The 15,588-nt window shown below is 34.3% G+C and overlaps 1 protein-coding gene and 1 long non-coding RNA gene across 3 annotated transcripts; both read left to right on the top strand.

The window, feature by feature from the left end:
• Positions 1-494: 494 nt before the first annotated feature.
• LOC108371982 (uncharacterized protein DDB_G0283357-like) lies at positions 495-15,280 on the top strand. Of its 2 annotated transcripts, XM_017627602.1 has the most exons (4): positions 510-545; positions 629-1,125; positions 1,204-5,447; positions 14,706-15,280. In XM_017627602.1, the coding sequence occupies exons 2-4, from the start codon at positions 757-759 to the stop codon at positions 14,770-14,772; spliced, it is 4,680 nt and encodes a 1,559-aa protein (XP_017483091.1). In that variant the 5' UTR covers positions 510-545; positions 629-756; the 3' UTR covers positions 14,773-15,280. The 2 variants fall into 2 exon arrangements, with proteins under 2 accessions (XP_017483090.1, XP_017483091.1); XM_017627601.1 differs by having other exon boundaries at positions 495-1,125.
• Positions 9,664-11,878, top strand: LOC108371987 (uncharacterized). The gene is made up of 3 exons (XR_001848801.1): positions 9,664-9,971; positions 10,187-10,192; positions 11,864-11,878. It is a non-coding gene; the product is annotated as an uncharacterized LOC108371987 (long non-coding RNA).
• Positions 15,281-15,588: the final 308 nt, after the last annotated feature.

The following is a 15,588-nucleotide window of genomic DNA, read 5'->3' as shown; positions in this document are numbered from 1 at the left end:
TTTCATTCCGGTATTTACAACTTTACTGTGTGATATCAATTTTTTTTTGAATGATTGTAGATTGAAAAAATATAAGCTACACTACCAGACCAAAGAAAAATGAATGAAATCCTATTTGTAAATATTTTATGATTAAAATTTTAAATGATTTCACAGTTTTACAGCTCTGCGCATAGTTTAAGACGCAGTAGTAGATACCAGCCGTTGAGTTTTGTCATTGGTAAGGCAATAAGCCTGTCATAATATCTACAGTAATACTTTCCTTATAACTTCCTGGAGGATTAGAACATACTAACTCTGGTCAGCTGTTTGACAACACGACTTGCAAGGAAAAAGCGATATCAAGTTGTAATGTGCGTGTAATGCAACTCGAAAGCTAGGTCTTGATCGTGTAAGACCCAAGTTACCATAATCTATAGAAAGTGTACATGTGCGTTAAAGTCGAGAAAAAATCGATTTTTATATCTATAACAAAAACTTTCTGGCTATTCTGTCATCTTTACTTTTTTCTTGAAGAAAATGGCGACTATTTTACAAATTGATTTGTAATTCTATTTGATTCAGTGAAAATTGGTATTGTATTGTAGCCAAAACTGCATAAAATATAACTAGTGCTTGTTTTGTATAGATAAGACAACAAAAGAAGTGAATAAATAAGTGCTGAAAGTTACATATAAAGAGGGACTTTTATAACACGTTTTTGTGATTAAAGACTCGAGTAAAATTAAGTAAAGGCGACTAAGCATTTAATTAACAATGTGGAGTGGATGGACTGGTGTCGCTGCAGCGGCTCCCATGCCTCCCATACCGGCACCTCAATGTCCGCCACCTCAGCCACCACCACCGTCGGCCGCCCCACCCCCACCCTCAACTGCTCCACCAGCACCTTCAGAACCAGCAACTAGCAATACAGCAACCCCGATTATAGGGCCAATGCTTCCTGCTACGGCCCCAGTAACTGCTCCCGTCGCTCCACTAGCTTCAACTGGGCCATATGGCCAGTATACCGAGGCGCAATACGCCGCATTGACTCCAGAGCAGCAATATGCTTTGCAACAACACTGGCAACAGTGGCAAGCTTATCAGCAAGAATATGCTAAGTGGCATGCACAGTATGGTGAACAGGTAAGTTGTAGGCAACATGAAACAAGGACTTATTTATGCATACATGTATTAAAATAAATTTTTAACTTTTTTTATTAGTACAAGAGAGAAATGGCTGCAGCAGCCCAAACAGGACAAACTATGGGGTTAAATAACTACTATCAGCAGGCACAGCCACAGCCACAAATGCAAGCTCAACAGCAGCCACAAATGTTGGCACAAGCACCTCAGCAACATTCACAACAAAATCAGCATCAACCACCACCACCGCCTCCCCCTGATGGGCAACAAGCAAGTGCAAAATTTCCGTTAACAACTCAACAATACAACCAACCGCCACCGCCACAGCAGGTACAGCAACATCCCCAACAAGTGCAGTCCCATTCTCAACAAGGCCAGTCACATCCACAACAAGCCCAGACACTACCGCAAACTCAAACTATTGCTGGTAATCAAGCTCCACCTACAATGCATCAACCACCCCCAGGTGGTCCGTTCGTCAATAATATGAATTATTCCCAATGGCAAAATCCTTATCCTCAATCACAACCACAGCAACAATACAATTATAATCAACCTCCTCCAAGTTTTGCACAACAGCCGTCGAATTACGGTCAAAACCCAAATTTCCAGCAACCACCTCCAATAATGAACCAACAACAACCGCATTCTCAACCACCACCAAATTCAAATGCAACACAAGCTATGCAACAAAAACCTATGCCTCCTTATGGTAATTCAAATCAACAAAACAATAGCGACAACAGCAATAAGAATCAATCTTTTCCCGATCGTAATTTTGAACGTAACTCTTCTGAACCTATCGAACCGAATCCGAATCAATGGGGCCCTAATCCAAATCTGCAAAACAATGAATTTAATAAAAACCAAGGCGGAAATAATCAATGGAATTCTAGACAAAATAACTTTGAAAACAATTTTGATAACCCCAGGCCAGGAAATCAAAGCGGACCTAACAGTTGGGACTCCCGAAGAGATGATCGGGGTAAACTTAATGATTATAATGACATGTCGAATGATGGTAATATGGACGATCCTTTCGAAAGCAACCGAAATAGCATGGACGGCTTTGAAACAAATCCAAGAAATTCAAACAATCGATGGGGTGGTGAAAATTCGAATGCAGGAGCTGGTTTCAACGAAAATCGTACCGAAAACATCCCTCAAGGTAGACCAGGACAGCAGGGTTTATCAAATCAGTGGGGTAATAATCGGAATCAAGGTGGTATGAATAACGCCTGGAATAATAGGCAACAAGATGTTCAAGACAGTTTCGATAATGGTCGCAGAAACGCGGGAAACTTTAACAACCAGAGAAATCAGTCTGGCCCTAATGATCAGATGGGAAGAAATCGTTGGGGTAATAATGATAACCAGTGGTCGAATAATAATAGAAATAACCGAGATAATTTTAATCAAGGGCCTGGAGGAAGTGGTCGGAATTTCGATGGGAATACGTTCATGTCTGGTCCAAACAACTTCAATCAACGATATGGCCAAAATGAGCGAAACTTTGGGGGAAACTTCAATCAAAGGCCAGGGGGTAATGGTCGAGACTATGGGCCCAATGAAAATCCTAACCAAAGATTTGGTGGTAATGAAAGGAACATGGGCCCAAATAATACTTTTAACGATGATGGTCCTAAAGACGATTTCGCTGATATTAAAGATTCCAATATGAGACCTGGAATAAGAGACCGCAATTTCGGTAATAGAAATAACAGATGGTCGGACGGCAATGATTCCAATTTCGGCGCACACAATGATTTAAACCCAGAAGCGGAAGGTCCTGGTAAAAATATAAGTCAGCGTAATCCCTTTAATTCGAGATCGCGCTCAAATGACCGTAACTTTGGTCCTGCAGGCAGTGGAGATAACTTTGGACCAAATACTAATTTTAATCAAGGAAATCGAGACAATTTCGGACCAAACAATTTCAACCAAGCAAATCGAGACAACTTCGCACCAAACAATAATTTCAATCAAGCAAATCGCGGAAACGGTCGCAACTTTCCCATTGACCCTTTAAATCGAAAGCCGGGTCCTAATGATTTCGGTCCAAACAATTTTAATCGAAGGTCAGTTTCGAATGAACGAAACCTTGGTGCAAGTAATTTAAGTCAAAGATCACTTTCTAATGAACCAGATTTCGGCCCAAATAATTTAAATCAAAGGTCTAACTCAAATGAGCGCGCAAGAGAATCGGCTCCAAATATCAGCGTAGGAGGCCAAGGAGAAGGTGTTGCACCCCAAAGCGCAGATAAATTGCGAAATGCGCCAAATAAAAGTAACCGCGAACCGGAAATACAAAATCAGCGTCAAGGTCGCGTTGAAACCGACAGCGGGAACAAACAACAACGGCCCGATTTGGATGAAAAGAGTTTTGATATGCAGTTCCAACGTTGGGAAGAACAATTCGAACAATGGAAGCGTGCTAACGCTAATCATCCTGACAGGGAAATGTACAGACGATATGAACAAGAATTTGAGAAGCAACGCCAGCGAATAATGGATCGTCGTGAACAAATGCGACAAAGAAGATTACAGCAGCAGGGCTTAGAAACTGAGCCAATTGGAAAGGAGCCTTGCGTTAAGAACGATAACTTAGACCCTGAAAATTCTACTGAAATGGATATAAGCAAAACTCCTGAACATGAAGACTCTGAAGATTTGCATGGTGCACCCGTTGAAGAAGATGACGGTACAAATCAGCCTTTCGCGGGCGAAAACACTAACATAACTGAAGAAAGCACCGTTAACAAAGACGAAGTAGTTCAAAAAGAAAAAGAGGATAAGGATGAATTGGTAAAAGAACAAACAAAAGGTGATTGTCCAAAAACAAGCAAGGAAAGCATCTCAAAATTTGAGAAAAAAGCGAATATTGTTGGTACCTCAGGCAAGCGAAAGAGTCGTTTTAGCGCTCCTACGGAAAGTGTAAAAATATCAAAATTAGACGACCCGACTGTCACTGAAGTGATATCCCTTGTGGATGAAGATGACGTCAAGGCCGGTGACGTTTCTGGTCCCATGTGTAATATTTTTGGCAAAAGTGAGGGTATTCCAGGTCTAGATTTGGTGGGAGGTAGTGGCGCAACCGACACAATGTATGAAGATAAATCATACATGATTAAGGGTAATGAAAGTGCTGAAAAGGAATTGGTTGAAACTTTTGAACCAAAACAGCAAGAGCCACAAAAGCCTGTTGGCAAAATACCATCCCTGTTTGATGTTGTTGTACAAAAACCAGCAGATTTCGCCATACAAACACCCATCAGTGGTGGCAATGCCGAAGACGAAATCGAAGGCGAGTGTGAAGGTGAAAATGATAATGAAGATGAACGCTCTGATAACAGGCTAGAGGCGGACAAACCGCAAGAAGAGCAACTAATACATCCGAATATTTCCAATGCCATTCCTAATTTAAATGATGCACTTAGAGATCCCGTATTCATGCAGAAAATTTCGATGGCCCTGGCTAAAGCTCAGGGCAGAGAGAGTGCTGATCCAAGTTGTGCGCCACCACCACAGTTTCTTCAACAATTACCTATGTTACTTCAGCAATTACAAAAACAAAAATCTGAAATGGATAAGCCAGATGGTGGAAATGGACCTAACAGCGGGGGTAATGATCCTACTTTTGGAGGTAATGATCCAAACTTCGGAGGCAATGGACCTAACTTCAGAGGTAATGGGCCAAACTTTGGAGGTAATGGGCCCAACTTTGGAGGGAATAACCGTAACATGGGAGGAAATGGTCCCAACTTTGGAGGAAATGGTCCTAACTTTGGAGGAAATGGTCCTAACTTTGGAGGAAACGGTCCCAACTTCAGGGGAAACGGTCCCCCTTTCGGAGGAAATGGCCCCAATTTTGGAGGAAATCGTCAAAATTACGGAGGCAATGGTCCCAATAATGGACCAAACCGGCCGAATTTCGGAGGAAACGCACCAAACTTCCGTGGCAATGGTCCGAATTTTGGTGGCAACGGGCCTAATTTTGGCCCGAATGGACCCAATTTCAATAGGTTTGGGCCAAATGGTCCTAATTTCGGAGGAGGGAACGGCCCGAATTTCCGCGGAGATGGTCCGAACTTTAGAGGTGGCAATGGTCCGAATTTCGGTGGTGGTGGTGGTAATGGGGCAAATTTTAGCAGAATGGGTCCCAACGACGATCGACGTAATTTTGGCGGTAATAATAACATGGGCGATCGCGGAGGGCAGAATTCATTCCGAAGTGGTCCCGAGGATAATGAAAGACAAGGAGGCCCAGATGGTGGAAACGATGCTACAGGAACGGACAATTCGAATTCTTCATGGGTTGATGGGTATGTATAGAACTTTAACAAGTTTTATTTATTTCATTTTATTTACAATTATATAAAAGAAATGTGAGATCCGAATGAGTTAAATTTATCAAAGGCAGATAATATTAGCTTCACATGAAAAACGCTGGTTTGATAGATGATAATACTTTTGATGTATGCCTTGTATGCATTTGTGGCGTATTATGTTAGCTTTGCCATTATGTATATACAACATTAAAAAATTCTTTCTTCTCAAGTACATTATTTATTTATACGAAAATGAAACAGTCATTTAAAATTTGCGAAAAATTGAAAATTAGTTTTTGCTAAGGAAACCGTTTGAAGCCAATCAGTTTAGTTGCCTTCTAAGATATCTAGTTCATCCTTTCATTACATCCAGTTAGAGGGTTCCCAATTTAATATAGAAAAATCAAAACATTATCTAAACTTAAACTTTATTTTCTTCTAATTGAAAATTCACTAATTGGCTTAAAGTGATTTGGCTTAATATCTGAATGGCAAAAAACTGTAGGTTTCTGCATCTGTCTTAACAACATTAAGGCGCACATCACAAATAGGACGCGGGAAGCTCTCACAAAACGCTTAGCAAAAATGTAACCGCCGAATATTGATTTATCTTTTAGCGTAGCATAGTAAACACTTCCAAAAATAAAAAAATAAAATCAATTCATATTTAGGGATCCTTTGGCAAAAAAAAAAAAAACAAAGTCTGCAAAAGATACTGCAAATCTACCTCAGCAAAAAAAATATCTTCAAATTTACGCTTCTCGTTGTGAGATACCTAATTTTACATCGTACAAATAGTAGCACTACTACTATTAAGATTAGTGAGAGACTAGTACAATTCAACAAAAAATTTCCGTTCTGGATGATAGCTAAGTTTTATTTATTGGTTTTTATTAAATCAAAAAAACCTTTAACACATAATTCCATTAGCTTTATCGGTTGACGAATTAAAAGAGCAGAAACCCATTTAATTATAAACTATATTGAAAGTTCATCACCTCAATTTGTGCCGTTTACAACAGAGTATATTAAAAAAAGGTGTCTTCTTACCACAGTAAGATATTGACTTTCTGGATTATCGATTGCAACGCCCATTTCTTTTTTATTGCAACATCGGGCTGATTTCATTGATTTTCATTTAGATTTCCCAGAGATTTGAAGGAATAAATCTATGTTTCAATCTATACTTAAGTGTAGACTGGTGCTAGGTTATGCGGGCAGCTCTAAAAGAGAGTTGACTCGGAAGCCTCATAGGCCATTGTGCATATTTACAAGTGAAAAAAAGAATCGGAAGCTTTCGAGAAAAGCCCCTCAGCTGAGATCACCTTATTTCAATTACTACAAAAGCGCTTTAGAATATTCAAACGTTATATAAACACCAGAATTGATTAAATTGGATTCATATTTTGCAGGTTTTAATTTTATTTTAATAACTTTAGTCGCGTTTAACATGAGTGCTTCCTTTAAACCGCGGTTCACACTAGTGTTTAGTTGTGGATTTATTTTAAATATGTATTAACAATGTTTTTAACGTAAACGTTTTTTTGGTATTTTTTATTATAAAATAGCCCAGTATAGTTCAACTTTTTCTAAAAAAAAAAAATGTAGTAGCGATTTTTGGATGCAGTTTACTTCTATTTGATACGTATCTTAGGACGGATTACAAAAATTAAGGTCTTAAAATGATCACATTGAAAACAGTGTGGCCTTTGCAAAATTCAATGTTGCGTCTCAAATTTGGTGTCTAAACTAACCGTGAAACCGGTGAACCCAACACTTAAAAAAATTAATAGTAACAGCAGGAACTTAGAGCATGATTTTAAAAATTCATAATGACGAATCCAATATGGCGGCCGAAAAATTAAAATCGATTCGGTCCACTTGAAACGATTTTTTCAAGGGTTCTTGAGGCCGCTTATTACTCATCTGAAGTCAGGTTGGAAAAATTCAAAATTTGTAAAGCAAAATCTAAATGGGTGCGTCGTATGTTATCATTTTAAGACCTTAATCCTTATGAGAAGAAGAAAATAATTTCCAAATAAAAGTCCCATATAATTATTAGGAGAAGGTGAAAAAGTTTTTAGTCTAACGATTTTCGTGACGGGAGACGGAAACAACTTTTCCATTGTTCAATAATAATTATACAGCAATGTTTAATTTTATTTCTTATAATCGTTATAGTCTCTGCCTAAAGTCCAACATGGCGGAATTTTGCCATGAAATTTAGGGGCAAGACTATGGATCCATGCCAAATAGAAGTAAACTGCATCAAAAAATTGCTACTATAGTTTTTTTTTCTTCGTACCAATTTGATCTAAATTTTGCTGGGCTAAAAAATGTTTTAACCAAAATCATATATGTATGTATGTAAGTCTAAATTTCAAACTTTATACAGAATTTAGAAAATCTTCAAATTTTCATCAAAATTTCGAAACTTTTATTTTGAATCTATAGAAAATTTTTGGGTATGCGGTTTTATAGCCCATGAAATATGCAAGTTTCAAGTGTGTTAGTGAAAATCGTACAGTAATTTTTTTCCATTTTTTTTTAATATTTTTTATTTTAATTTTATTAACTTTTAATAATAATATGGTGTGAACTCCATGATAAAAACATAGTAAGGTAAAGCCGTTCTCTCAATTCATCGGCCATGATTTTTTTTTTGAAGTTTGCCAGCATTTTAAAATCATATAAAATTGAGAGTAAAAAAAGGAATTGTTCAAAGTTGTTGTTGTTTGAGATTGAAAATGAGAATGTGTGTGTGAGTTTGTGTGTAAAATTTTAAAATTAAATTGCTTGCAAACGTCAAGAATTTGAAAAATTCCTCTCAGCGGCTCTACCTTCCTAGTTTTTTGATCCATAAAACTAAAAGTTCCTAACTTTGTAGTATAATAAAGTGCAAATTTGAATTAACCAGGACTTGCCGTTTCATAATAAACCAATAATAAACTAAAAAAAATGTTAATAATTGCTAAAATGTCCCGTCCTAATTTATATTTGGAAAATTTCTAAACATTCAGACATAAAATTTCCATATTTTGATGAAAATTTGTTAAAGTTTTATAATTTTTGTATTAAGTTTGAAACTTTGATTTGTTTGGTTTTGTTGGCAACAGCATAAAAAAAAAAATTATAAAAAAATAATAAAACCATTTTAACCTAAAAAACGTTGTTAATATATAAAAAAAAAAAAAATCAACACGTGAGTCGTACATTTTTACAGGATATTAACCAGACAGAAGAAGAACATTTTTCACTTGTAAGTATGCACGATGACATATACATAGACCTATTGCAATGCCCAGAAGCAGGTTCCTTATGCATATCTCTGCATGTCTCTAAACCATGTTTAGAATCTTACCGTTTTCATAGCGACAAGTTAACTCCCGTCGCACAGTGATTCAAAACTGGAAAGGATTGTTCATAATTCATTGGAGTCTTCGTTTTTCAACCAATTAGATTAATTTTTGTTTTTTAAAGAAGAAGCAGCAATCGGTTCTCCTGTTCTAGTTAATAAATTATACAAATTAAAAACTAATTGTAGGGTTCCCCCAAAACTATACAAAAACTCACAAGAAAAATTTGAAATGTTATAAAAAATGTTACCATAATGAAAACAGAGAAAATTTTGAGCTTTTAGAAAAATGTTTGGTATGCAGTTTTATATGTAGATCATTAAATTTTAGTATAATAAGTTGCAAGTGGCAAGTGGCTATGAGGTTGCGTTGATTTTTTTTTTTTTATAATTTTTTTTTGTTATATTATTAAAAATCAGAGCGAACTCTTAGCCGATTGCAACTTGCTGTTTTTATTATACTAACATTTAATGATCTATAAATTTGCATACCCAAATATTTCCAAAAACCAAAAAAAATGTTCAAAATTTATTTATTTGAACAAATCGAGTAAATGATCTGAAATTTTTAGAAAGACCATTTGCTTAGGTTTTATGCATACAACCCATTGTTTCGTAACATTTCAAAAATTTGTTTTCGTTTTGGAGGAATCAACTAGTTTTTATTACATAACATATATTAACTGAAACAGGAGAATCAATTTTCTCAAAATTGCTACTTTTTCTGCACTTCGCACTAAGAAATGGAATGTAATCAATTAAAAATTAAAAAATGAGGTAACTGGTCTCTTGCAAATTTTATAAGCTTTCATTAAAAAAAAATGAATCAAATTGATTGAAAAATGAAGGCTCCAGTGAATTATGAACACTAAATGCCAGATTTGAACCCACTGTGCGTCTCCAGTAATTTGTCGATTTCCAAAGAACGCAAATAACAGTTAATCAGACATAAAAGTTCACTCACGTGGCTTGCATATGCTACGCTCTTAATGGGAAATGTTTCTCACTTTGCGCGATACGCAGCGGCAACAAAAATTTTCATAAGCAACAATGCTACAGACAAGTCAACAGTCGAAGCAACATGCCCTGATTGCCTCAACGGTTGCCTCGTGTGTAGTCAGCATTAGAGTTCATGAAATCAAACCAAATAGAAACTCAAACAAGTAATTTTTAGCAAAAAGCAAAACCGACTTCAATTCTCACATAAAAATGGAGGAGCATCGTTAATTTCTCCATGATCATTTGTTATTTTTTGGTTGATTCAAGATTTTTACATATATCTTATCCACACGTTTGTTAGTTTTATAAAGAAAATAATTTTCGCACTGAGATCCACTTTCCCATGGACCCCCCATGGAAAACCGGTTTATTTACGAAGTTTACAGTTACGAAGCAGTTATGCGTTTAGATGAATACCCTGTATGTTTTTATTTCATTTTTTTTGTTGTAGTATGAATTTAAGAAAAAATTATAGGAAACAAATGAATATATTGTGAGAAATTCCCTGTGCCAAAAATTTTTGCCGTGAGTCATACACGATAAATAAAAAAAAATCATTGCCGTGTAGATTACAAAAGTGAGTATCAAATAAAACAGAAAACTGTAGAATTGAAAAAAAAATAGATACGTTTTTCGGTGCACAGGAACGTATTTAATATATTTAAAATGTTATTTTAAAACTTTATCCTTAAATGTCCTTGAAAATTTTAAATATTTAGTTATTCTTGAAAACATATATCGTCGCTGGAATAATGAAATAGTGTAACATGAAAAGTATAGTTTTGAGAAAAACGAATTGGAAGTTTTTATAAAGCATAACAAACCATACAAATACAATTTCGTTTTTCGAGAATAAATTAGTTTCTAATAGTTTAAGGATTGTCTATCCAATGGTGCAATTATCGAATAATAGTGTATGTGGCATTTACACTGTTTCTTTATTCGAGCGACGATATGTATGCTAATGACTAATACAGTGGCGAAAATATAAATATAAAAGCGATATTTTAGCATTCTTTGGCTATTTCCCTTTCGATTAAACTTTGCGACAATTCAAACCAGCGGAGTTTGCTAATATTTTTGGAAAGTATACATATTCAGTAATAAAACACTCGATGGATTTGCAAAAGTTAACTCGTATTTTTATTGTAAGGCCTACTAGGGTTTTTATGGCCCAGCCTTTTCAAAAAAGTGGAAAAAATGGTTAAAATAAATGTCTTGAAGATTGATATATTCCCGAAAATTATTCTTCGAGAAATTGTACTAGAGGTCTTTTCAGGCAAAAAGCTTCATGCCACCAACGTAAAAGTCTCTAAAAATTATAATAAAAAACCAACAAAAAAAACTTTTTTAAAAAAAAAAAAAAATTGTTTTTTTTACAAAAAAAAAAGGTTTTTTTTTACAAAAAAAAAAAAATAAAATGTAGTTTGGCTGTTATTCCTTCTTGGCATGAAGTTTTTGCCTGAGAAAAAAGACCCCTATTAGAATTTTCCGAAGAATAATTTTCTAGAATATATCAATCCTCTAATAATGGGTTAAAATGTTCTACGAAAATATTTTCCGTGAAATTTTACTATATGGGTGAAAATTTCTCAACTGGACCTCGTTTTCAGTCAAGTTCGAATTTTTTCGTGAACATTTGTGGGCAGAGAGGTTTATAGATGTGAAATGGATTCTGAGATTTTTTTTTGAATAATTTAAATTTTTGAAGTTTTTATAAGCAAATATGTATACTTTTAAGCAATCTTTTTTCAAAACTTATTTTCTCTTACAGTATTTGACGAAAGTTGATGAAATTTTTTGTAAGCGTAATGACATTAGAGCTTTGAAAAAAAAAATTTTTATAATTCAGAATTTTATATATTTTTTTTTTTTAATTCAAACATTATAAATATTCAAGTTGCATTAAAAATATGTTCTCAATGAGTTTTTCCATTTCGTTTATATTTTTTAAAACTGCATTTATTGAAGAAAATATTTGTAAATTAAAATTTGTTAGATCTTTTCTGTTTTTGACTTACAGCAACATATGTATGTCACAGCGCGCACAGAAAAGATCTAACAATTTTTATTTTTACAAATATTTTCCTCAGTAAATGCAGTTTTCGAAAATACAAACTAAATGGGAAAAACTCATTGAGAACATATTTTTAATGCAACTTGAATATTTATCATGTTTGAATTAAATTTTTTTTTTCTAAATTATAAAAATATATATTTTTTTAAAGCTCTAATGTCACTACGCTTACAAAAAAAAATTTCTTCAACTTTCGTCAAATACTTTAAGAGAAAATGAGTTTTGAAAAAAAGATTGCTTAAAAATATATTTGCTTATAAAAACTTTACAAATTAAAATTTTTCAAATTCTCAGAATCCCTTTCACATCTATAACCCTCTCTACCCATAAATTTCCACGCAAAACTTCGAACTTGACTGAAATCCGAGGTCCAGTTGAGAAATTTTCAACCGTATATGTATGTATGTCTTAACTTTCAATTTCGCTCAGACATTTATTTTATCAATTTTTTCCTCTTTTTTGAAAAGTACTTAAGCCGGGACATGAAAACTTTAGTAGGCCATAAAATATAAATACGAGCTAACTTTTCTTTCTTTCAGAATATGTTGACAAAGTCCGGACTAATTTCGGCTGTCGCACAGTGATATTTAATGTTTATTAACTTTTATGAGAGTGTAGATTGTTATCTCAAAAAAACCATGTAAGTCAATATTTCGAGCTCTGTACAAAAATTAGACAAATTCGACAAAGATTAATCAACATTTTGAGATTTTTAATTAGTTTTCTTAGAAGCATTCTGACTATTCATGTACATTTGTACACATTTTAAGCAGCTAGGACTTACCGTTGATTATTGGCAATTCTTTTTTTTTGTGGAAGATGTTGCTCATTTTCTCCATACAAAAAACATTGTCGAACATAGGCTGACCTCCAAAACGTACCAATACAATGTTTGGATACTGTTCTACATATACATTGCATATTTTGAATATTTAGTAAAACAATGATCACCATTTCGGTATTTTCCATTTTTAAAATCCAAATGGTAACTAAAACCAAACGGAGCATCAACTTCGTTTTTGATGCGCTGATTACTCTGGCGATACGTTTCGATAACTTTTCGGATGCGCTTCGGCAAAGTATACATTGCCAAACAATTGTAGTTTGGCGTTATGGAACATTAAACTTTGTACGTATGCAATGCAAATGACGTTTTGGAAGTCAGCCATACTTTGCATGGAAGAAATGCGCGAGCAAAAAAATTGCAAAAAATCAACGGCAAGTCTTAGCTACTTCAATCTTGTAACTTATACTAAAATTTAATGGCCTACAATACTGCATAATTAAAAAGTTGAAAGTTTTGATCAACATTTTTCAAAACTCGTTGAATTCTTATGGGTGTTCTACAAAGTTTTAAATTTTGATCTACATGTTTTTTAGATAGTAAGCTACGTGTATTTATATTATATAAAAAAATACTAAACATTTTTTAAACAAAGAAAAGTAGCCCATTATAGCTAAAATGTCTTTTCCCTATTTAGATTCTCGCCACCGTATGTACAATTGCATACATCCCCGAACTTCGTATTTCGAATTTTGCCAATTTACGATAAAAAAAATTATTTAAAAGTACATAAACTACACCTCGTTGTGAGCCAAAAAATTAAAATTTTGTCAATTCTAGACAAATTTCTGTTTTATTTTATACGCACGTTATTCTAAATTGCACGGAGTTTTTAAAATAATTTTTTTGAATAAACTTTGAAATATTAAACTCCTCTATATAAAATCCTGACGTCAGACAGAAAACTAAAAGTGCAGTTTTTGCTATATTTGACCCCTAGTTACGGCAGTATATTGACTTTTTCGTGAGTTTTGAAATTTGTTGGCTTTTGTCGCGCGGTGTATTGAAGAAGTGTTGAAATTAAGAAAGTGATAACTGTTATTTGCTATATCTGCGGTTAAGAGATGAACGAGCCTTATTAATTCCCACTAAAAAATTAAAAATTTGTTTCAATAGCGCATCCATCAGCCCGCCATTATTTTAAAAATGTTTCTAAAATGTAAACTAGGCGAAATAGAATACAAACGAGTACCCACAAAATAAAACGTTTCTGAGAAATGTAGAACAAGAATCCAACTTTTTTGAAATGTTGTTAAATTCAACATTCGGAAAAGTGAAGAATCAAAACGAAAGGTAGAAATAAAAACAAGCTTTTGTATTAGAGTTAAAATACCCAATTGCTTTTTCTTCTAACCAAAACACTAATAGTTATAGTGGATTCATAAAGCATAAAACCTACATGTAATTGTAAATATGAAATGAGGTACGAACAGAATGTGGGCATTGTAATTAAGTAACTATATTAAATGTGCTTTTATTAATTGTAATAATATATGAATTATAATGTTTAAAGTCAATCCAGGAGGTTATTGTATGCAATTTTGTGGTGTGTAGCACCGGTACTATCTGCGTTGAAAATGCATGGCGAATGTATCGCAAAAGTAAAAAAAAATATTCGCAATCACCACAAATATAATTACTCTAATTACAATGCCTATGAGTGCGAGAACATGCCAACCCATTCTTTGCCCTCTGTAAATCGTTGACTACGAAAGCAAGCAACCGTCTCTTCGGTCTCACAAATCTAAGTGTAAAGTGTTAAATAAATACACAACTATCAAGTTAGCAAAATAGTGTATAATCACATTGATAAAACTGTTAATACTGGAATTTCTATTCCATTCCTTCTCTTTTCATTGCCCCTTGAAAACCCGCATTATATAAACGTATACAAAACGAAAATGTGTGAACAATCTGCAACTCGTCGCTCCATTATACCAATCAATATTGATCCACTATATGAAATACATTATTTAGTGGTGGTAATAAGAAGCCTAATTTTAATAAAAGACAGAGGAATCCCAAGTCTGGAAACCGCAATTAGAGCACATAATCTACTACATACCATACCAGTTGATGATAGTTGTTTGCATTAGACTTAAGTTGTCGCTAAAACAGTTGAGATTTTTAAACTTAAATCGACGAGTAAAAATTATAACAAAACAACAAAACATATTTACACTTACGAGTTACAGGTGTTTTCGAACTCTTAATTGCTAGTTAAACAACTTTTGATTTTTTACTATATGTAATGTGTGTCGGTCGCTGTTGTCAAAATACAATGAATTAGCTGCAATAGTTACCGACTTTGTTCTATGTGCCGGTGCAGGTCTGTTACTGTTTAAAAACAGTCCAACATGTGACATGTGACCACCGAGTAATATAGAGAAGTTGCTGATGCCGCAATTCTTATGTATGATGCAACAGTTGACCAGCTCGCCGATAACTATTGGATTTATAGACATAATCTTCATACATACTACTACTATATGCTTACAACAACATACCCTATTAAAAGGTATAGAATAAAAGTTTGAATTTCATCAACACAACTGCTTGAATTTATTTACAAATCAAATCGAAAGGGTCAAGGCGGCGGGGCAATTTTGTTTGTTTTCTCTAAACATTACTACGTGGTATGCGGTAGTACACTAGCTTATAATGACTTTGTTCAAATAACGGCATAGCGGATTCGAGATATATTGCACTATACATACATAGTTACTTCAATACCAAAGTGCCTAATTTAAACCTTTTGCGCAAATAGTATACACTCAGTTGCATAATTATAAATCCAGTAAAAATGTCTTTGAAACAACTGTCACAAGCAAGATGGGGGAAAACCTACTTCTGTGATTTT

The sequence above is a fragment of the Rhagoletis zephyria genome, unplaced genomic scaffold, assembly GCF_001687245.7.
Source record: "Rhagoletis zephyria isolate East Lansing unplaced genomic scaffold, Rhagoletis_zephyria_1.1 Rzeph_scaffold_05346, whole genome shotgun sequence".
Lineage (NCBI taxonomy): Eukaryota > Metazoa > Arthropoda > Insecta > Diptera > Tephritidae > Rhagoletis > Rhagoletis zephyria.
This window is presented reverse-complemented; position numbering and strand designations above follow the sequence as displayed.